At 40.4% G+C, this 23,401-nt stretch overlaps 1 protein-coding gene and 1 long non-coding RNA gene across 2 annotated transcripts in view; one reads left to right on the top strand and one right to left on the bottom strand.

Moving 5' to 3' along the window:
• Positions 1-23,401, top strand: part of STARD9 (StAR related lipid transfer domain containing 9) — a 201,391-nt gene that overhangs the window by 139,916 nt on the left and 38,074 nt on the right. The window contains exons 17-22 of the mRNA XM_037900384.2: positions 129-180; positions 1,122-1,259; positions 7,316-7,398; positions 8,136-8,245; positions 10,759-10,806; positions 19,482-19,672. Of these exons, the coding sequence (XP_037756312.1) occupies positions 129-180; positions 1,122-1,259; positions 7,316-7,398; positions 8,136-8,245; positions 10,759-10,806; positions 19,482-19,672 (622 nt within the window). The remainder of the gene's footprint in view (positions 1-128; positions 181-1,121; positions 1,260-7,315; positions 7,399-8,135; positions 8,246-10,758; positions 10,807-19,481; positions 19,673-23,401) is intronic.
• LOC119566434 lies at positions 12,880-15,997 on the bottom strand. The gene is made up of 2 exons (XR_005225516.1): positions 15,446-15,997; positions 12,880-13,722 (listed from the first exon to the last, which is right to left on the bottom strand). It is a non-coding gene; the product is annotated as an uncharacterized LOC119566434 (long non-coding RNA).

The raw sequence follows: 23,401 nt of genomic DNA, 5'->3' as shown, positions 1-23,401 counted from the left end.
AGGGATAACTTGTCTGAAATATTTACCAAGATACTGTGGCAGAATTCATGAGAACTTTTATGCATTTTTCATTTTCAATAGATTACTTTTAATTTACCTAATTTACAATAATTATTTCCCTCTTTTAGGAAGGAACAACCAAAATTGGAAGATGTGATTCAGACCAGGAGCAGGATATTGGTAAGAGACTGAGATTACATAGGATTTTATATAGCGTTCTGACAACCCAGGTGCTTTTGCTTGTCTAGCATCACGTTCTAATAGTCATTTTTCTTTACCAGCTGTCTCCATGTGAGAAGTTGAGAAGAGAATAACTGCTTGTAGGTTTGCTATATAATAAAGCGTTAGAGTTAATTTTTGCTGCTATTTATTGGGTCAAGAAACACCATGAAAGTAGTTGAGAATCTACTTAAGTTTTTCCCAAGTAGGGTAAATTTACATTAGGGATAGAAAATTATTGTGGTTCAAAGCCCAGAACTTGCTGTATTCATTCCTGTATCAGTGCCTCCCCCACCCCCAAATAAAAAAGCTGTAAAGAAAAAAACTAGCAAACTGGCTTTCCTGTGGTTCAATATATTTCTTTCCAGCTATGCTGGGTCATGGATGTTCGATCTTAAAGTTACTTAGTTTTAATCTGGTCCCCCCGCTTCATGTCTGATGTGATTTTTTAGCAGCAACAATTTCAAGTACCAAAGCTAGTAGAAACTGACGTTTAATACTGAAATTGGAAACAGCTTGGAATCCCAGCTTTGATTAAATCATCACGCTCTAGCTCTAGTAGTTAGTGAAATATCAGCTATTAAAATAATGTCACAGTTAAAATAGAAAATATAGCATGATTACAGGTCCTGATAGCTTACAATGTGCTAGGGATAGACACATTTTGGAAGAACCGTTCAAATACTTTCAGACCAGTAAACTTTTCCAAAAACTGATCCTGAACTAGTAATCAGAGAGGAGACATTTAGGTTCCCATATGGTGCCATAGGATTGTTCTTTGACCATAGTACTGTGTAGTTAGTATATTTACCTGCACTGGAAGCTTTTGTTCTAAAGCAAAGGTTGAAAAGAGTTTAAAATAAACCTAAAATGATCAAATAAAAAGGACCTACAATTTGTAGTTCTGCAGGGTGAATGGATTGAGAGGAACCATTGTATTATAGACAACAAGTGTGGGATTGTGACGCTGCGGCCAGTCCAGGGAGCATATTGTACTGTAAATGGACAGGAAGTCACTAGTGCTTGTCGTCTGTCACAAGGTGAGTCTTGCAGTTCCTTTTTGTGGTGTTGATGCTAATGATACAGATATCAGCAGGTGAATACAGTAAAATAGTGAGAGTAAATGCTGTAAATCTATTGTTCAGCAGTCCTTCACTTCCTTAGGATGGAACAATACGATCCAATAACCCTCTGAGTTGAGAAACTAGGATCTACTGAAGTCATACACATCTACTAAATGGATGGGCATACGTCTTATGTTAAAATGAAACTGTTATGGTAATGTTGAGATTAATTTTAACTGCAGTAATTCTTAGTTCTCTGAAAACGGAAGGCTTATTCAGGATTGCTCCTGACCAGTAAGGTAATAGGTTAGGTAGAACCCCTCTAACATGGCCACTGCAAATGGCATAAGGGCTTGGCTTTCTGTGGACTGTACTAGAATGGTTGACCTTGGACTTCATTTCTCATGGGAATCAGATTTTTGTCAAAATTATAGATGTTGAGGTACAGAATACAGGGGAGTGTCTCTGAATTCAAAGTTAGGGTTAGAGATTAAGGCAGTGTTTACAAAAGCACCTAACAAACTCTATTGATGTCAGTGGAATAGGCCCTTATTGTGGTTTCAAAAGCAAACACTGGGAAACCTGGTGAAGTGGAGAAACAGACTGACAGAGCCAGATGGGTACCAAGAAGTCACCTACTACAAGACAGGCCCAACAAAGAAAGTAACAGAACGCCACTAGCCGTCACCTACAGCCCCCAACTGAAACCTCTCCAGTGCATCATCAAGGATCTACAACCTATCCTGAAGGACGACCCCTCACTCTCACAGATCTTGGGAGACAGGCCAGTCCTCGCTTACAGACAGCCCCCCAACCTGAAGCAAATGCTCACCAGCAACTACCCAGCACACAACAAAAACACCAGCCAAGGGACCAAACCTTGCTACAAACCCTGGTGCCAACTCTGTTCACATATCTATTCAGGGGACACCATCATAGGACCTAACCACATCAGCCACACCATCTGGGGCTCGTTCACCTGCACATCTACCAATGTGATATATGCCAGCAATGCCCCTCTGCCATATACATTGGCCAACCCGGACAGTCTCTATGCAAAAGAATAAATGGACACAAATCTGACATCAGGAATCATAACATTCAAAAACCAGTAGGAGAACACTCAATCTCTCTGGTCACTCAATAACAGACCTCAAAGTGGCAATTCTTCAACAAAAAAACTTCAAAAACAGTCTCCAACGTGAAGCTATAGAACTGGAATTAATTTGCAAACTAGATACCGTCAGATTAGGCCTGAATAAAGACTGGGAGTGGTTGGGTCATTACAAAATCGAAACTTAATTTCCCCAATACTAATTTCTCCCTACTGTTACTACACCTTCTTGTCAACTGTCTCTAATGGGCCACTCTCTTACCACTTCAAAAGTTATTTCTCTTCCCTTGGTTTTCTGCTGTTAATTGATTTATCTTGTTAGACTGACCTAACACTTGGTAAAGCAACCCACATCCTTTCATGTATTTGTACCTGCTCTTATATCATTTACTTCATATATCTGGGAAACAAGCAGGGAGAACTGGAAGTCCTGGCACAGTCAAGGAATTATGATATGATTGGAATAACAGAGACTTGGTGGGATAACTTACGTGACTTCAGTACTGTCATGGATGGATATAAACTGTTCAGGAAGGACAGGCAGGGCAGAAAAGATGGGGGAGTAGCACTGTATGTAAGAGAGCAGTATGACTGCTCAGAGCTCAAGTATGAAACTGCAGAAAAACCGGAGAGTCCCTGGATTAAGTTTAGAAGTGTGAGCAACAAGGGTGATGTCGTGGTGGAAGTCTGCTATAGACCGCCGGACCAGGGGGATGAGGTGGACGAGGCTTTCTTCCTGCAACTAACGGAAGTTACTAGATCGCAGGCACTGGTTCTCATGGGAGACTTCAATCACCCTGATATCTGCTGGGAGAGCAATGCAGCGGTGCACAAACGACCCAGGAAGTTTTTGAAAAGTGTAGGGAACAATTTCCTGGTGCAAGTGCTGGAGGAACCAACTAGGGGCAGAGCTCTTCTTGACCTGCTGCTCACAAACCGGGAAGAATTAGATGGGGAAGCTAAAGTGGATGGGAACCTGGGAGGCAGTGATGGTCGAGTTCAGGATCCTGACACAAGGAAGAAAGGAGAGCAGCAGAATACGGACCCTGGACTTCAGAAAAGCAGACTTTGACTCCCTCAGAGAACTGATGGGCAGGATCCCCTGGGAGAATAACATGAGGGGGAAAGGAGTCCAGGAGAGCTGGCTGTATTTTAAAGAATCCTTATTGAGGTTACAGGGACAAGCCATCCTGATGTGTAGAAAGAATAGTAAATATGGCAGGCGACCAGCTTGGCTTAACAGTGAAATCCTTGCTGATCTTAAACACAAAAAAGAAGCTTACAAGAAGTGGAAGATTGGACAAATGACCAGGGAGGAGTATAAAAATATTGCTCGGGCATGCAGGAGTGAAATCAAGAAGGCCAAATCACACCTGGAGTTGCAGCTAGCGAGAGATGTTAAGAGTAACAGGAAGGGTTTCTTCAGGTATGTTAGCAACAAGAAGAAAGTAAAGGAAAGTGTGGGTCCCTTATTGAATGAGGGAGGCAACCTAGTGACAGAGGATGTGGAAAAAGCTAATGTACTCAATGCTTTTTTTGCGTCTGTCTTCACGAACAAGGTCAGCTCCCAGACTACTGCACTGGGCAGCACAGCATGGGGAGGAGATGACCAGCCCTCTGTGGAGAAAGAAGTGGTTTGCAACTATTTAGAAAAGCTGGACGAGCACAAGTCCATGGGGCCGGATGCACTGCATCCGAGAGTGCAGTCACATCCGCCAGCTCCTTTAGCAGAGTCATTGGCCATTATCTTTGAAAACTCATGGCTATCGGGGGAGGTCCCGAACGACTGGAAAAAGGCTAATGTAGTACCCATCTTTAAAAAAGGGAAGGAGGAGGATCCGGGGAACTACGGGCCAGTCAGCCTCACCTCAGTCCCTGGAAAAATCATGGAGCAGGTCCTCAAGAAATCAATTCTGCAGCACTTAGAGGAGAGAAAAGTGATCAGGAACAGTCAGCATGGATTCACCAAGGGCAAGTCATGCCTGACTAATCTAATTGCCTTCTATGACGAGATAACTGGCTCTGTGGATGAGGGGAAAGCAGTGGACGTGTTTATTCCTTGACTTTAGCAAAGCTTTTGACACAGTCTCCCAAAGTATTCTTGCCAGCAAGTTAAAGTAGTATGGGCTGGATGAATGGACTATAAGGTGGATAGAAAGCTGGCTAGATAGTTGGGCTCAACAGGTAGTGATCAATGGCTCCATGTCGATTTGGCAGCCGGTATCAAGTGGAGTGCCCCAAGGGTCGGTCCTGGGGCCGGTTTTGTTCAATATCTTCATAAATGATCTGGAGGATGGTGTGGATTGCACCCTCAGCAAGTTTGCAGGTGACACTAAACCGGGAGGAGAGGTAGATACCCTGGAGGGTAAGGATAGGATACAGAGGGACCTTGACAAATTGGACGATTGGGCCAAAAGAAATCTGATGAGGTTCAACAAGGACAAGTGCAGAGTCCTTCACTTAGGACAGAAGAATCCCATGCACCACTACAGACTCGGGATCGAATGGCTAGGCGACATTTCTGCAGAAAAGAACCTAGGGGTTACAGTGGACGAGAAGCTGGATATGAGTCAATCCAACCTTGGATGTTGCCAAGAAGGCCAATGGCATTTTGGGCTGTATAAGTAGGGGCATTGCCAGCAGATCAAGGGATGTGATTGTTCTCCTCTGTTTGACATTGGTGAGGCCTCATCTGGAGTAGTGTGTCCAGTTTTGGGCCCCACACTACAAGAAGGATGTGAAAAAATTGGAAAGCATCCAGCGGAGGGCAACAAAAATGATTAGGGAATTGGAACACATGATTTATGAGGAGCAGCTGAGGGAACTGGGATTGTTTAGTCTACGGAAGAGAAGAATGAGGGGGGATTTGATAGCTGCTTTCAACTACCTGAAAGGGGGTTCCAAAGAGGATGGCTCTAGACTGTTCTCAGTGGTAGCAGATGACAGAACAAGCAGTAATGGTCTCAAGTTGCAGTGGGGGAGATTTAGGTTGGATATTAGGAAAAACTTTTTCACTAGGAGGGTGGTGAAGCACTGGAATGCGTTACCTAGGGAGGTGGTAGAATCTCCTTCCTTTTGAGGTTTTTAAGGTCAGGCTTGACAAAGCCCTGGCTGGGATGATTTAGTTGAGGATTGGTCCTGCTTTGAGCAGGGGGTTGGACTAGATGACCTCCTGAGGTCCCTTCCAACCCTGATATTCTAAGTGGGTTCTAGCCCACGGAAGCTTATGCCCAAATAAATTTGTTAGTCTCTAAGGTGCCACAAGGACTCCTCGGTTTTTTTTTGCTGATACAGACTAACATGGCTACCACTGAAAACTGGGAAACCACTTTTCTTGGCTGCCCAGAGCTCCTGCTGTTAGGAGATGCTTCTTCTTTCACACCACCAGCAGACAGTCTTATTCAGCTTACTGGACAAGTCTTTATACCGAACGCCACTAGCCGTCACCTTCAGCCCCCAACTAAAACCTCTCCAACGCATTATCAAGGATCTACAACCTATCCTGAAGGACGACCCATCACTCTCACAAATCTTGGGAGACAGGCCAGTCCTTGCCTACAGACAGCCCCCCAACCTGAAGCAAATACTCACCGGCAACCACACACCACACAACAGAACCACTAACCCAGGAACCTATCCTTGCAACAAAGCCCGTTGCCAACTATGCCCACATATCTATTCAGGGGACACCATCATAGGGCCTACTCACATCAGCCACGCTATCAGAGGCTCATTCACCTGTACATCTACCAATGTGATATATGCCATCATGTGCCAGCAATGCCCCTCTGCTATGTACATTGAGCAAACTGGACAGTCTCTATGTAAAAGAATAAATGGACACAAATCAGATGTCAAGAATTATAACATTCATAAACCAGTGGGAGAACACTTCAATCTCTCTGGTCACTTGATTTCTGATCTCAAAGTGACTATCCTTCAACAAAAAAAACTTCGAAAACAAACTCCAACGAGAGACTGCTGAATTGGAATTAATTTGCAAATTGGATACAATTAACTTAGGCTTGAATAAAGACTGGGAGTGGTTGAGTCAGTATACTAAGTGAAACTATTTCCCCTTGTTTATTCCCCTCCCCCCGCCCCCCAACTGTTCCTCAGACGTTCTTGTTAACTCCTGGAAATGTGCTGGAAATGGCCCACCTTGATTATCACTTCAAAAGGTTTTCTCTCCCCCCACCCCACTCTCCGGCTGGTAATAGCTCATCTTAAGTGATCACTCTCCTTACAATGTATATTTTTTTATGGTCTGTGTGTATATAAAATCTCCTCACTGTACTTTTCACTTTATGCATCCGATGAAGTGAGCTGTAGCTCACGAAAGCTTATGCTCAAATAAATTGGTTAGTCTCTAAGGTGCCACAAGTACTCCTTTTCTTTTTGCGAATACAGACTAACACGGCTGCTACTCTGAAACCTATCTTATTATTAACACTTTTTTCAATTCTACTTCAAAGTTCCAAGATCATGATCCTGTGGGATTAAAATATGGCTTTATGTAGGGGCGTTTCTAAATTCTTCTTTGAATTTTTTTCTTTTACTTAATAATTGGTACTTTACATTTTTTGTCCCTTTTTGTAGCATTTTCACTTTAAAGATTTTTGAGTATCTTAATTACTGAGCACTGGGACTTGAAAATTTTCTCTTATGTGCTCCTTGTGTCATTGAGGTAGAGGAGTCAGAATAAAAAGAAATTTCCAGTAGTAGATTTGCCCCTGACCTCCAGGGTTTAAGATTTTTTAAAAAGCACAGTGATGCTGGCAGTAACAGTCAGCAAAGTGTTACTAGGAGCAGTTTAAATAGTATGTACCATGGATACACATCAAATTCCAGATGTTTGATAAATTTTATCTCCATAGTTTCCTTTTTTTTTTCTTTTTTCTTTTTTTTAAAAAAACAGGAGGTCTTGTTGTCCTGGGCAAGGCTCATAAATTTAGGTTCAACCACCCAGCAGAGGCTGCCATTTTAAGACAAAGAAGATTGGTAAGTTTTGAGACTTTATATTTTTCTTCCCTAAATTCCTTCATTGGTGACTAACTTTGTTATTTCATTTTAAAAGCAAACATGAAATGTATAATGTTTCTTCATATCTACTTATTTACTTGCCTCATTTCCTCCTTCTAGTGGTCTGTAGTAACACTAAACCATTGTGGCTGGACACCAGTGCCATTTCCAGAGTTGCTTAGCAAAAGAAAATGCAGATCCTCTTAAATCATTTAACATGTCCTTGTTTTCCAGTCATGACTTTGCTGGGGTTGAAACAATATAACTTAAGGCATTAAAGTGGAAAGACAATTTAAAAACTTTCCACGATCAATAATATTCTGAGTTATCCTCTTTATGTTATTAGCTCACTGTTCAGCATTAAATACACTAAAAGCAATTTTAGCTGGTGAAATTATAGAATTAATATATTGAGTGTCCCAGTGTTATTATCCATGCAGATGTTGTTACATGCATCAGAGTTAGAGATTGAAATTAAAAATTGATAAAAGGAAATACTTTTTATATGGTGTATAAAAAGGGAACTCACTGCTGCAGGATATTATTCGGGAGATAGTTTATTCAGATTTCCAAACAGACTTAGACATCTGTAAGGTTGTTGGGACAAGGACTATACCTCTATTCTGCAGCACATATTAACAGCAGCAATAATAAGTTGAAACCTACTAGGTTGTTTTAATATTCCTTCCTCCTGCTCCCACCTTGTTTTTTAATAGATTAGTGAAGCCTCCCCCATATTGAGCAGCAGATCTTTGGAATGGCTGGACTTGGATGGAGATTTCACTCCTTCCCCTCCCTATATCTTTTCTCCACTTGAAAAAGAAAGGTAAGTTTAAAAGAAGTATTCACCGGAATGTAAGTTCCCTGGAACCCGGGTTCATTTCAAAGAGAAGTGGAATGCTTAGGTCCCATCATATTTTATTTCCTTATTTAGATTTAAATTATAATGATGAGTGGAACAGCTCCAACAGGAGAGATTGAGAGAACCACCCCTGATTATTCTATGCCCTGGTGGTCAGGGCACTAACTTGGGCTATAAAAGATCCAAGTTAAAATCCTTACTTCAAATCAGGCAGAGTAAGGATTTAAAAACAGGTCTCCTACATTCCAGGTGAGTGCCCTAAGCATGGGCTATTGGGTATCCTGGGACACACACGCTGCCAGTCCCCCAAAAATGCTCTGTATGGTCACCCCCAGCAGTCTTTTATATGAGGCCCAATCTGATATGCATGCTCTGAGAACAGCTACTGGATTGGGCCCTGCAGGTGAGATAAGTGGGCAAGGTCCTAAAATCCTGAGGGGTTTAGGCATGATCTAGGATGCTGAACTGATTGGCAGTGTTAGGACTTCAGTGATTTTGCACATGCCCAAAGCCAGAAATGTAGGCATATTTTCACCAGAAGTTTAGTCTTCTAGGGAATTTTAGGCACCTCCAGGGAGAGGTAGCAACTGAGCAGAAATCTTAGTAGCTCCTAAATTCCTTTGTGGGTCTAGCCCAAAGAGATTAAGGTCAAAAGATCCCACTGATTTTGGGTGCCCAATTTGAGATGACTAGGATCAGATTTTTCAGAATACTTAGCATAGATTAGCACATTACATGTTCAAATCACAGCTCCCATTGACTTCAGTTGCTGCTGTGAGTTCTCAGCACTTCTGCGAATCAGACCCCCGCAGGGTCTCAACTCAGGCACCCAGAAAATTAGGAACACGCAATTAGTGATAACCAGGGAAGAGTTTGGTTTAAGTGATTTGTTCAGCATCACATAGGAACGCCGTGGCACAGGCAGGGATTGAATCCAATTCTCAGGGCATTCAACTTCCTTAATAATGAAACCATCCTTTCTCTTCCTCACATGCCTTCCAACTTGTGCAACAAAGGGGTTCTACAGACCACAACCTCCTTTACTACACAACCTTGATTCATCCCCAGAGCATGTCTATCGTGTGCACTGAATAAAGCTGTGGAAAATATAATATGTGATTGTAATGCATTATGGTCTTTAATTTCACAAACAAGGGGGCTGAATTACTGCTGCACAGGCAACCTTAATTCTGGCATTTCCTAACTTTGCAACCTTAATGTTCCTTTAAGCTAGTTTTGGTGTGTAATTTAAGTTATAAAGAGGATGCAATTTGGTGTATTTATAAAACTGAATATAACCATTTTCTTTTTCTTGGACAGCTGTCATGCTTCAGTGACAACCACGTGGTGATTTGTATTTAATTGTGGGGGAAAGAACAATAACTGCTTCCATAGTTCTCCTCAAGCATCAACCCATTTCTTTGCTAGAGTTATTCTAGTGGAATAGCAAAATTCAGCATCTTTAAACTCTCTTGGAATGTTTTGCCTTTTTATATTTATGAACATGAAACATTCATCCTTATACAGTATTTGTGCATTCTTTCTGTGTTACTGGCTCCAAGTGTGTACTGTGTGCTCTTCTTCTCTCAGGATCCTCCTAAGCTAATTTATGTTAATTTTAATACAGAGATACCTTTTTTTACAAAACAATATTTGGTATTTATTTGTTTTGTACAATGTACCAGGTCATGTCACTTTAACCTCCCTTCCCCCCCCAGAATGGAAAAAATTACTTATAAGACGTTTGCTAATGATCTACATGATGCCAAGAGACTCACTACACAGTTTTGAATATAAAAGAGGTAGAAACTTCGTTGTAGGCTCTCAATGATGGGCATCAGATATTTGCACACATCTCAAGGCATCTAGGATTGTATATCACTGTTTTGTTTTGTTTTTTTAGTGAGTGTTTGAGTTGCCCTCATAAACTAGACAGGATTGAGGGCTATTTCTGATTGATTTACAGATTATGTATAGATAGCACATTCCTTTAGGATGGGAATATGCTATGTTATAGTGTATAATGTTGCTTTCCATTTTGCCATGATTATCTTAAACCGTTACTCTGAAAATGAAACTTTTTGGTGTCCTGCTTCTTTGAATTTTTATTAATGACTGTTACTGATATAATGTGCGAGTAGTTTTTCTTAGCTGTGTTTTACCTGAAGAAATCCAGCAGTCTTTTTTTGTTTCTTTTCTGCAGTCTTTCCACAAAGTTAAACTAAATTGTTTTTCTTTTTCTTCCCATGCACTAAGTGATAAGTGTGTCTCTTATTCCAGATAAGTGGATTTGCTCATGTGATTGAAATGTTTCCCCCAAGAGGGTCAGCACAAAGGTCTATAATATAGGGCTAAAATGGGTCTGAAGTGGTCTGTAGATGTTGCAGAGGCCCTCTCTACAGAGCAGATCAATGTCACCTAGTAGAAGTTTATCTGAAATACAGTACTGACTAATATATTTCTTCATTTTCCCACAGTCAAAAGCATATAGGCCATGAGGATTGCAAACATTCAGCTGAAATGAGGTAAGAGAATAGCTTGAAGTTAGTACCTTGCATCGTGAGATTTCGTGCAAAGGTCTCCAATCTTTGCAAATGAGTATCAATTCTCATGCAAACTTTGAGAATTACAGTTAGGTGAGGCTCGGGGAAATTGATACTGGTGCAAAGATGCAGTCAGCTCCTTCCTCTGTAATCATTAGGTCTTCATCTCCATTCTTGCCTCAGCCTGTTCAGATGTGGGAATTACACCATATTTTTCAGAGCAATAACATTTTTTAATTGCTTAATTTTCTAGGCTTTCTTAGCTATGACTATCACAAGTTAGAATTATTAGGATCATGTCAAAACCATGTTGATTTTCTGGCCTTTCTAGCCCTGCCTTTCCCCATTGGCTGCTGTGGGAGGAGGCAGTTTGGACCACGATAATCCAAGTGCATTGGGTTTTTATTTTGATTTCATCACACTGAGGTGTAAGAACGGCAATTTGCAATCGAAGTACAGATGAGACCCTATTGCTTGCTGCCATGATGCTATTCTTATTTCACATTTGATGCTTTTTTGCTTTAGTGGCTTGCCAAGCTATTAAACTCAAGTCCCAAGTGAGACAAACCTAACATTCTAATGGATCCAACCTCAAAGCTGCGCTGACCAATTGTTGTGAGTTTTTTTTAGTGTTGTAAGTGCAATTTAACAAATGGATTGCAAATGACCCTGCAAAGCTTCTTCATCTCATCTCAGGGTTCTTTTTTCAGTTAAACTGTAAGTGTGATAATGCTAGTTTTGAGGGGATAGAGTGCTATAAGTCAAATGCTGCAGTTGGAAGGAGCTGTGGAGTAATTGTTGACTAACTCCCAACATTATTCCAGCTGACATAGGACTGAATAGTGTCAAAAACGGATGGGTGAAATTCACATCTATGCAAAGGGTCAGCACCCTTGCACCTTCCAAGTAGGGCTTAAACATGACTCAAGCAGAACTCTAAGTGATGTGTAAGCTGGCTCTCTACCCAGGGCTGAATTTCACCCATTTGGAATAAACATAAAGAACATCATGCCATTTTCACTTTTAATTGTAATATTTTTATGAGTGTCAATTTGGTAATTGACATAAATTCTCATAAATTCATTGTAGACTTTTATATGTAACCAGGTCAAGCCTGTACTCTTTGTTCCCTTGATAAGAACAGAATAACTACAAACATTCACAGTGAAATAATATTAAGGCTCTAACTCAGTCTGACAAAAGCAGGTAATTAAAATGTAATGCCAGATGTGTTTGTCCTTTATGTACCAGGCCCAATTTAACAAACTTTATTCTTGTAAGTATTCCTAATCTCACGAAAGGTAGTTCCAGTGACTTGTATGGGACTACTTGCATGTGTGAGGACTAATCATATGATTAATGTTTGTAGAATTGGGCCCTATGTCTGGTGGTTCTAGGGATCTCCAAACTGTATAGGGTCCAGTACAATATCTACTCATACTAGGTGAATACTGGTTGAACTACCAATACAATAGGTACAAAAGTTAAATCCTAGTGCCACAGAAGTCACAGAGAGTTTTACTATTGACTTCAGTAGGGCCAGGATTTCACTCAAAGAGAAAGAAAGAAAGAATGTTACTTTTTACTAAGAAAGGGCCCATCGGAAAACAAGTCAGTCTGTTTTTAAAATCCCAATAAAAACTAGCTTCAGAATAATGCATTACATAAATACTGCATATCAGAATTAATGGATTTAAAACAAAACCTATGCTTCATCATTAGGGGTCTCAGATATTCAAATAATCACCATATATCCCAAATTTCCTTGATAAATTGTGCTCTGTTTTAATGATGAGGGATGGCATTATAGAATAAATTGTTTAAGAAGCCCAAGTGTTTTAAGATCAAAATCAGGCCCATTTAACAAAAAAATACAAAAAACTAGAAAACGAAAGAAGCAGCATCCCAGAAATATAAGCTGAAGATGCATTTTAATTTCTTGGAGAAATAATCCACTTTTATATAACACATCCAAGCTTCCTTCTTTCTCTTCCTTCCCCTCCTCTGCCCCCCACCTCCTTTTTTAAATTACAACGGTGGTGTTTTTTCATCCAGTTTAAAAGAATAAAAAACTCAAATGGTTTATTTATAAATATTGGAAGACACTGTAATTCATGTTAACATACTTAATCCATTGCAATATGGTGAACAAGGAGAATTTCCTGTTAATATTCTCATAATAGTAATAATAATAATAATATGAAATTCTAATAATGGCTCTCATTTGGAGATCTCAGAGCTTTATATTTCTGAAGTACGTAATGGATCACTTCACCCACCTGTGAAATACTGTCACATCTGGGGTGGGATACAGCAGCTGAATAACAGTGCACAGCGGCATTATATAGCACTTCAGCACACGAACTGAAGAATGCTATATTCAGTTGAAATCACAGGGGGAAGCTGAGATAGAGTGTAATTCCAACTGAGCTGGAATTTTGCAGAGACACCATTGTCCTCTATGGAGCATATGTTGTGTCTTGACTTACAGGAGTCTTATTCTGGACTAGGGAAAGGACTGTAAATTTATTCTCCAGAGGCAGTGTGCGTGTCTCGTTGCTGGCCAGAGGGGTAGGACTGTCTTACAGAGATGCTCAGATGTGTCGTTGGTAGGTCACTTCTGGCTGGTGGTGTTGTGTCTGCGTATTTAGGCAGTAGAAGGAGTTGGTCATACTCTTAAGAGGAGAACATAAGACAATTGAACAATCACACTAGTCAGCAGACATTTTTTTTCTTTAAGCACACCAGCTTGTCAAAGAACTAAATGCCTGTCTTGCAGGATGATGATTTCCCTTCTCCAGCCTTTAGGGATTTCCCTTCATGTGCTTGTTTTCAAAGATCACATATGGCTCTTCTACCGTTTTTAATTCATTTTCTTTCTGCATATAATTGTGTAACCTGCAGAGTGTCAAGAGATTGGGGAAGGAGATAACACAAAATGTTCAGAGCCATTTTATCACTTTTCCCGTAAGAGCTCATAAGCTTTCAATTCTGTGATGTGAGCAGATATGTATAGCTAGTTTCCTAGGGTGGTCCTGTGCAGTTGCTGTAATCCTCTACTTGCTGTGTGTTACTCTGAGGCTATGGTGTGGTGTGGGAAAGGAGCCTTCTGATTGGACAAATGTGCTGGTGAGGGGATATAGTAGAGAAAAATGCAAATCAGTGGATGGGCTAGAAACCCGGACTTGTAATTGCTTTTATTGCCAGCCTGTCTTGCTTTGCAAATATACAGTGGGGAAAAAAAATCTGCTCTGATTTTTTTTGGTTTATATAATAAAGAAAAATTTAACTGGAATCTGGATCGGCAGTAAGAAGGGGGAAAACTGTCTGATTTGAGTGATGGTTTTTCTGTCTTTAAATCAGTAAAACTGGTGTTAAGGGACAGTATTTTTTTTTCTTTTTCTTTTGTAATACTTCTTTGCTTGAGTTTCTTGTTTTGAGCCTTAATGTTACATTGCAAGAAGCACTCTGCTTCATTACAGGGCTGTCGCTGCCATAGTTACTGAAAACTGCATTATGCTGTAGAAGCTGCCAGCCTCTGCATCAGCCTTGGAAGTGTTTCGGGAAGAGGGGAGGGGAATTACACAATAGGACTCCAGAAAGCTGACAGCAAAACAGGCTGGAGAAAATGTGGATCTACAGCAGGTTCATTTAGCATGCCTAATGCAAACTTTGTGGATAGAAAGATGAGATGGAAAAACAATCCAGCTTTGTTACAATATGAAGATTTTCTCAGTAATTGATTACCATTAGGTTAAGGTTGGTATTTTTTTTTTTTTTTTGGCTGCCTACTTAATAGTTTTAAATGTTTACTTAGAGGAGGATGAACTGTTAATATTTCTATTGTATTTGGTAAATCTGGGGTGTGTGTACAATTCTACAGCGGGAAACCGCTGTCCTTTATTATGAGCTTGCTTTTTGACATGCTGTGCACCACTAAATGGTGGTCTTGTCTATCTGGGTTTCTGTTTTGGAGATAGATGCTCAGCTCTGCAGAATTTAAACTGCTTACCCTATGCCTGTCCTGATGTTAAATTATTTTATTTTCTTATAGTGCTACATGAACTGTTTATGTGTGCATGTGGATTTGGGAGAGAAGGGGTGCAAGCAATAGAGGGAACTGATCCCTGCTTGAAATACATAGATTTGGAATATATGAAACAAGATGAAATCTTACTGGTGTGTCCGGTTCAGGGTGTGTTTCAGTGGACCAATGAAACAACCACCTGTACTTACCTTGGAATATGCTAATTTGTTTTTGTAACATAAGATGACCTTCATTTTTAGTTAATAATTCAAATGTATTTTGAACATATTAATTGGACTTTAAATTGTCTGTTTGGAAAATTCAGCTACCAGATATGTTAGCATTTTATTTTCTTGTTTGGCTATTGTCACTTCATTTATAACTTCACTTTATCATTTTCACAAACCAGCAAGGATAATTTGGGGTGACTGTAAAACGTTCAGAAACTAAATGGGAAACATTTTGGATTCATATAATTGTTTTTATCACTGAATGCGGAGTGACAGATCTGAATCCCAAATCCAAGCAAATCACATTATTCGCAAGGTCACTAGCCTCATGGCCAGTGGAAAAACACTCCATGTTCTGCCATACCTGTATTATGTAAGCAGCAGCCTGTGAATTTTCATTATCTCTCTCCTCCTCCTCAGAGAAACCGTTGTCAAGCTGTAAATGTATTAAGGCTGGTTGGTGGTCAGTCCTAGCCTGTGCATGGGTACTCAGGCCTTTCTTCATTGCTATGTCTGATTTTTATCTCATACTACTAAAAACAGAGAGAGAAGGCAGAGACACCGATATAACATCAGAATTGTAACTAGCATGTGCGTCTTGCTCTTTTAGCAATAATAGGACAATATTCCCTTCCTCTGTTACAGAATCAATAACCTTAGAGAGGTAAAGAGCCATAGCTCTTTGTCCACATAATGAAAACATAGGATTATAACAGTATGATAATAATTGTAATCATGGTGTTTTCTAAGTGTTGCAAAGCATTTTTGAATGCAGTGGGGTATGGGTATACTTCTGTGTACTGTGTCTTTCAGGGACGTATTCCTAGTACGGAGCTTTCAATGGCGTAAGTAGGTTTGGCTAGTATTGTCCTGCTGAATGTGCAAACTCCAAATTTTAACATTGGGGAGGTTAACATTGGGGAGGATCACTAGCTTCATGCCAATTCAGCAAAAACAAACTCTCATGTGAGTGGATATGCTAGTGCTGCTGGTATAGCAGAACTATTGCTACGTAAAACTTTTAAAATGTTTTCATTGGGGGGCATCAAAGGCTCTTTAAAGCTTTACAGTTTCCTTTAAAAAGAGCAAAAATGTCAGTCTAGAATCAGAAACATAGGTTGGCAGGGACCTTGAGAAGTCATCAAATTCAGTCCCCTGTGCTGAGGCAGGACCAAGTAAACCGAGACAATCCCTGGCAGCTGTTTGTCCAACCTGTTTGTACAAACCTTCTGTGATGGGAATTCTACAACCTCCCTTGGAAGCCTGTCCCAGGGCATAACCACCCTTCATAGTCAGAAAGTTTTTCCTGATATCTAACCTAAATCTCCTTTGATGCTTGTCCTATATTCAGTGGGCATGGAGAACAATTGAACACAGTTCTTTTTATAACAGTCCTTAATATGTTTGAAGACATGTTATCAGTTCTTCCCTCCCACATCATTTTTTCTCAAAACTAAACATGCCCAGTTTTTTTAACCTTTTGTCATAGGTCAGGTTTTCTAAACCATTGATCATTTTTGTTGCTCTCCTTTGGACTGTCTCTTATTTGTTCAAATTTTTCCTGAAGTGTGGTGCCCAGAATTGGACACAGCACTCTAGCTGAGGCCTCATCTGTGCTGAATAGAGCGGGACAGTTACCTCCTGTCTTACATACAAGACTCCCGTTGATACACTCCAGAATGATATTAACCTGTTTCACAACTACATCACATTGTTGATTCATTTTCAATTTGTGATACACTATAACCTCCAGATCCTTTTTAGCTTTACTACCAATTAACCAATTATTCCTCATTTGTAGCTGTGCGTTTGATTTTTCCTTTCTAAGTGTAGCACTTTTCACTTGTCTTTATTGAATTTCATCTTGTTGATTTCAGACCAAATCTCCAATTTGTCAAGATAATTTTGAATTCTAATTGTGTCCTCCAAAGTGCTAACACCTTCCAGTTCGGTGTAATCTGCAAATTTTATAAGCATACTCTCCACTCCATTATCCGAGTCATTAGTGAAAATACTGAATAGTACCAGATGCAGGCCTGACCCCTAGAGAGCCCCCCTAGATACACCCTCCTAGTTTGACCGTGAGCAATTGATAATTACTCTGAGTATGATCTTTCAATCAGTTTTGCACACACTTTATAGTAATTTCATCTACATCACATTTCCCTAGTTTGCTTTTAAGAATGTCACATGGGACTGTCTCAAAAGTCTTACTAAAATCAAGATATACATCATCTACTGTTTTCCTACGCCAATCCACTAGGCCCGTAAACCTGTCAAAGAAGGAAATTAGGGGTGGTTCGTCATGATTTGTTCTTTACAAATATCTGTTGGCTATTCCTTATAATCCTGTTGTCCTCTAGGTGCTTACAAATTGACTGTTAAATAATTTGTTCCCGTATCTTTCCAGGTATCAAAATTAGGCTGACTGGTCTATAATTCCCAGCTTCTCCTTTGTACCCCTATTTGAAAATAGATACTGTGTTTGTGTTTCTCCAGTTCTCAGACCTCATATCCTCCCTGCATCCTCAATGATAATTGCTAACAGTTCCAAGATTGCTTCAATTGGTTCCTTAAGTGCTCTAGGATGTATTTCATGAGGCCCTGCAGACTTGAATACATCTAACTTATCTAAATATTCTTTAACCTGTTCTTTCCCTCTTTTGACTTGTGTTCCTTCCCCCTTGTTGCTAATATTAATTGTATTATATCTGATCACCATTAACCTTTTTAGTAAAGGCTGAAGCAAAATAGGCATTAAACACCTCAACCTTCTTGATGTCATCAGTTATTAGCTCTCCTTCCACATTAAGTAGAGGACCTACACTTTTCTTCATATTTCTCTTGTTCATAATGTATTTAAACAATTCCATCTTAGTCCGTTTCATGTCCCTTGTTACGTGTAACTCATTTTGTGCCTTAGTTTTTCTGATTTATGTCCCTACATGCTTGTGCTGTTCTTTTGTAATCCTCCTTAGCACTTTGCCCAGGTTTCCACTTTTTGTAGGATTCCTTTTTGGTTTTCAGGTCATTAAAGAGCTCCAGATGGAGCCATATTGGCCTCTTATTATTTTTCCTATCATCCTTCGCATCAGAATAGTTTTCAGTTGTGCCTTTAATATTGTCCCCTTTAGAAACTGCCAGCTCTCCTGAACACCTTTTTCCCATAGATTTTCTTCCCAGGGGACCTTACCTACCAGTTCTCTGAGTTTGTTTAAAGTCTGCTTTTTTGAACACCATTGTCCTTATTCTGCCACTCTTGCTCCTTCTTTCCTATCTATCTATCTATTTCATGATCACTTTCACCCAAATTGCTTTCCACCTTCCTATTCACTGCCAATTCATCCCTGTTGGTCAGAATCGAGTCTAAAATGGCTAAATTAGCTATAATTTTGTAAATAAAAGTTTTATTCTTTCCTAAAATGAATCTGTAAAAATGGCATTTTCTATGTTTATTCTTTTTCAATGTTTTACACATTTAATTTGCTAAGTTTACAAGTAAAAAATGGTTTTCAAAAGCAAAAATCCGAATGTGGTTCATGCATCATTCCTGTAAATATTCTACAGTTGAACCTCAATTATTAATTGTGGTGTTGATGCACAAACCGGAATGGAATTCAGTTTCCTCTTTTCATAACTATGAGTGGCTTAACACTACTAATGTAAGAGAAGGTAGTAAAAAATTATTTTGTCATTGAAATACATGTGTACATATCTTGGAATTCACTCGGAGAAGAACTGTTAAAGTGGTTTGTTTGTTTTTTTTAACACAGTCACCTTTCTGACGATAACTGCACTTAAAATATAGAAGAAGCAGCCTTATCTAGTGGTTAGAGCAGAGAATTTGGTGACAAGATCTGGGCTCTTATGTTGACTGTATTAGCGACTGACTGTGTAACCTTGGGTTACTCGCTTAACCTCCCTAGGCTTCAGGTTTTTTTGGCCTGTAACAAAAGAATAATAATGACTTGCCACTTTTGCAAAGTACTTTGAAATCTTCAGATGAAAGGCACAGCTTGCAAGGTATTTTTACATATTTAAAAGAAAAGGATCTCCTTATAGGATGACCTTAAACAAAAATGATCAGTGACAATATTAACAAGTTACCTTTGCTATTAACTTTCTAATGATGGAATTTTCTGTTTTACCATGAGAAACCTCATGTGTGGTAGCTTTTACTGATTTATATGGGATTGTGACATACTATGTATGACATCACATATGCAGCTACCTTAGCACCATATGATCTTGGCAGAATTTTCTGCCCCTTAAATGTGTTTGATTGTACACACAATAGCTTGAATTTTGTCTGATTTAAGGGTCTGTCTAACATAAAGAAATGTCTTAACAAAAAATGTTTGTGTTTCTTGGTTTAAAATCATTGTTAACATTTCTAACAGCAGAGAGATAGATTCTGTGCATGAAGAATACAAGCAGAAGCTGAGAGATCAGGAAGCTTTCCACAGGGAACACATTCAACAGCAGCAGCTCTACGTTGAGGATTTAAAGCAGCAGATCCTGGCAGGACAGATCAAAGCAGAGCATGAACTAGAATATGACCAGGCACTAATCAACCAGCAGATCAGAGAAAGTGGGTGTCTCTCTCTCTCTTTCTCTCTCTCTCTACTTCCCTTCTTTTACTGCATTCCTTCATTGCTATTTTCATTTTTCTCCCCTTTTTACATTTTTGGACCGTTGGTGGAGTCTTTGACAGTTAACTAGTTTTCTCCTATAATTGCCCTCCTTATGAGGACAGTTATCAAACTTTTGCTGACAGAGGACTAATGGAATTCATTAGCACCTTGCCTGCAGCACTGGTTTATTAGCTTGGGGGTTCACTGCTGAGTGGTGGAAGTACTACTACTCCTGCGGGAATTCTGGGCCACTGTGCAATACAGAATTTGCACGGAAATTAATGTTCTGCGCAGAATTTCCTTTTCCCCCACAGAAATGAACTGGAGAGCTGCTGGCCACCAATAGGGGCTGCTGGACCATGCAGAGTCCCCCTCACAAATACAGTAGAAGACACTGCCTGGGGGAGGGGAAGGGAGCTGGAAGGCTCCAGGCAGCTGCAGTTCCCAGCATGCCCTGAAGGAAGGAGGCAGCATGCAGGAAACTCCACAGAAGCCCAGGACGCAGTATCAGGCTGTTCTCCCTTTTGATCTCTGGGGCAGGGGATAGGAGGTGTGGGTGTCTGGACTGGTGTGGGGGGTGGCGGCTGGACACTGAGGAGTTGAGGGTGTGAGTGTCTGGGTTGGGGGGAGGGGCGGCTGGGCTCTGGGGGGATAGAGGGTGCGAGTGTCTAGGTTCAGGGGGTCCCACAGCTCAGTTTGGCCCACAGCTGGGCTCTGGGGGTAGGGGATGAGAATGTCTGGGCTATGGGGTGCCCCACGGCTGGGCTCTGAGGGGAGGGGATGTGGGTGTCTGACCCCGCAGCTGGGCTCAGGGCGGGGGGTGGGCAGAGAAACAGGAACTTGGTTGTCATAGGGGTTTCTTTAACTCTCTGCTCATGGGGGACTTTTTGTTGTTGTTGTTCTGTATTGCTGGAAGGTATTTTGAAGTAAATTACAAAAATAATTGAAACTGGCATGATTATATAGCAGGGGTGGCCAAACTGTGACTCACAAGCTACATGCGACTCTTTTACCATTAAAGTACAGTTTGCGTAGCCCCCCACATCTTCCCCCATTCTCCACCTATCAGACTGGGGGATAGCTCAGGACCTCTGCCTTCCAGCGGGGTGGTGGGGTAGGGACTTCTACCCAACGGGTGGGGCGGCTCAGGGCTTCAGCCCTACGGGGTGCACCTGCCAGGGCTCGGGGCTTCAGCAGGAGTGGGGCTGAAACCCCAATCCCTGGCTCCCGGCAGGTGTGCCCCAGCTCTCGAACTTCTGAAGATGACATATGTGGCTCGGAGGGCCAATAATATGCAGAAATTTTAAAATATTGTTTGCAGATTTTATAATTTTTTGGCACAAAATTTCCCCAGGAGTAGTACTGCTTGTTTTATGGCATGGAGCTCAATGCCTCTCCTGATACTCCCGGTTGCTGCTTGTATTGCGTGGCTCTATTTAAGTATTTAACTCAAGTGCCCCTTATGGCAGTGTGGAGTGACTTGGCTATCTGGGGTTTTTCCTTTTTTAAATGTCTAACTGTTATCTCTTGAATTTATCCTGGGAAGTTGAAACCCAAGAAGGCCTTTCAAGGCTGAGATAATTTCTGATGAAAGGCATGTGGGGAGTTGCTCTTTGAAGACAGACTGTTATACACACCAGCACACACTGATGGAACAACTCATGCTTGCAACTGCAGTAAAGATCTGTGGGTGTTATATCCTTACAGGTATCACCTGTAAAATGGCATATACCATATTCACACACTCATAGTCCATTTCACTCTCAAACTGATGTTCATAGGAAAATGTATGTGCACAGGCCCATGGCATGGATTGAAATCTTCTGCAGATTCCATGTGAAACCTAAATAATGAAACCAATTAAATACAGAGAGAACCAAAAATTACAAGAGGGACAAACATGAAAAGGAAGAGACAATTTGTTTAAAATCTAGGTCAACATATATAATATGAAATTTACAAGGGACACACAAGTTTAGAGGTAAAATCATGGCCCTGCTGAAGTAAAAGTGAGTTTTGCCATTGACTTCAGTGGGACCAGAATTTCACCTAGGTTTCAAAAATTTGCTTGATGGCAGCTCTGTACAATAATTCATTTTGTTGGCCTCTAAAACTATTAATTTTGACCTTCTCTAAATGTGATTGATGCCTTCCAGTCAAATGCTTTCATATCTTTGTCAGTACTGAGCAAGAAGTGTCCTGCAGTAGTTGAAGCAGAGTCTAATTAATTATAGGTTAAAACTGCAACATTACTATTACATCATGCTCTCTTCTCTGTCTGTAGATTCAAATGGAAATTACAGACAGTTTCTCCAGTTTGTCTAGATCATTTTGAATTTTAATCCTATCCTAAAAGCACTTGCAACCCCTCCCAGCTTTATAAGTGTACTCCCTGTGCTATTATCTAAATCATTGATGAAGATATTGAACAGAACCAGACCCAGAACTGATCCCTGCGGACGTCTCGTGACAGTTACGTTCCGCAGGGACAATGAAGCAGTTGACTTATGAGCACAGGAAACAGAACTTTCAGATCTAGAACTAGTTTATGGAACTCATAAGAGATAAGAATGACCGTGGAACTAACCACTTTCAGAGCTAAATGCAAATTCCATTTTATTGACTTAGCTTTCCCTCGCTTTAGATGAACATACACATCAGCATAAACGAGCAAAACCAAACCAACAAATATAATACATAAATTAAGTTGTTTCTTCAAGAGGCTGGGAAAGAAGAAAGGGGAATATAGAGAACTATTGTTATCTCTATTTTTAAATACTTTCAAAGCACTCAAATACTATGGGGATATGGACCATAGATAGAGGAGCTAGAGAGTTAGGTTGTGCAAGTGCATATACTTTCAATGGAGTCGCTAAAAATCCAGGAAATTACTAGTTAAGACGTCAACATGTAGGCAAAACTCAATTCCCATATCTTGTTAGCCAAATGTAACACCCAAATGCTTTGGGCACCTTGGCTCCACAACACACTGCCTTTCAGTTCCATCATAGACCTACCCACAATGCACATTTTCAGTTCCTTAAAATCACACATACAAACCATAATCTGATCTCAGAAATGTTAAGGTAGAAGTATAGGAAGTTTCTTCCATTTTGAAAGGCAATACTCTTGGAGACACACACATTAAATGAGGAATACCAGTAGAACTTGGTAACACCTCTCAAACCAGCAGGAAACATTAAGTGTATCCACTGCATTTTAAGGTCAAAGTTTGAATGATTTTTGAGGAATTAGATGTGTAGATGCTTATCCCTATAGAAGTTACTTGCCATTGCAAATTCTTGCTAGAGAAAGCTTATCCCATCGGCTCCCTTAGTTTTAAAACCAACTCCACCACTGATGCAGCATACTTGTAGTCAGCTTTCCAAGTCTTATCCCAGTTGGAGGTCTCTCCATTACTAATACAGCACAATGCTGACACTAGAGGGGATGTGACATATCAACTTTCTCTAGATTTGTTGGATCACAAGTTTCCTCCATTGGTACAGGTACAGATCAGAGAATCCCTTTTGTCTGGCTGCCTGCTTCTGCCTTTAATCTGGCTTCCTGCTTCTGTCCCGTCTGTGTACCTTTGAGACGCTAGAGAAGGAAGGGATCTTAGAATTAAGAAAGGCAGTGGGGGTAGGCCAGCAATATACTGAAGCAGAACAGAAGAGATGTCTGAT

Source organism: Chelonia mydas, chromosome 6, assembly GCF_015237465.2.
Source record: "Chelonia mydas isolate rCheMyd1 chromosome 6, rCheMyd1.pri.v2, whole genome shotgun sequence".
Classification (NCBI taxonomy): domain Eukaryota; kingdom Metazoa; phylum Chordata; order Testudines; family Cheloniidae; genus Chelonia; species Chelonia mydas.
The sequence above is the reverse complement of the archived record's forward strand: the minus strand, read 5'-3'. Positions and strand labels throughout refer to the sequence as shown.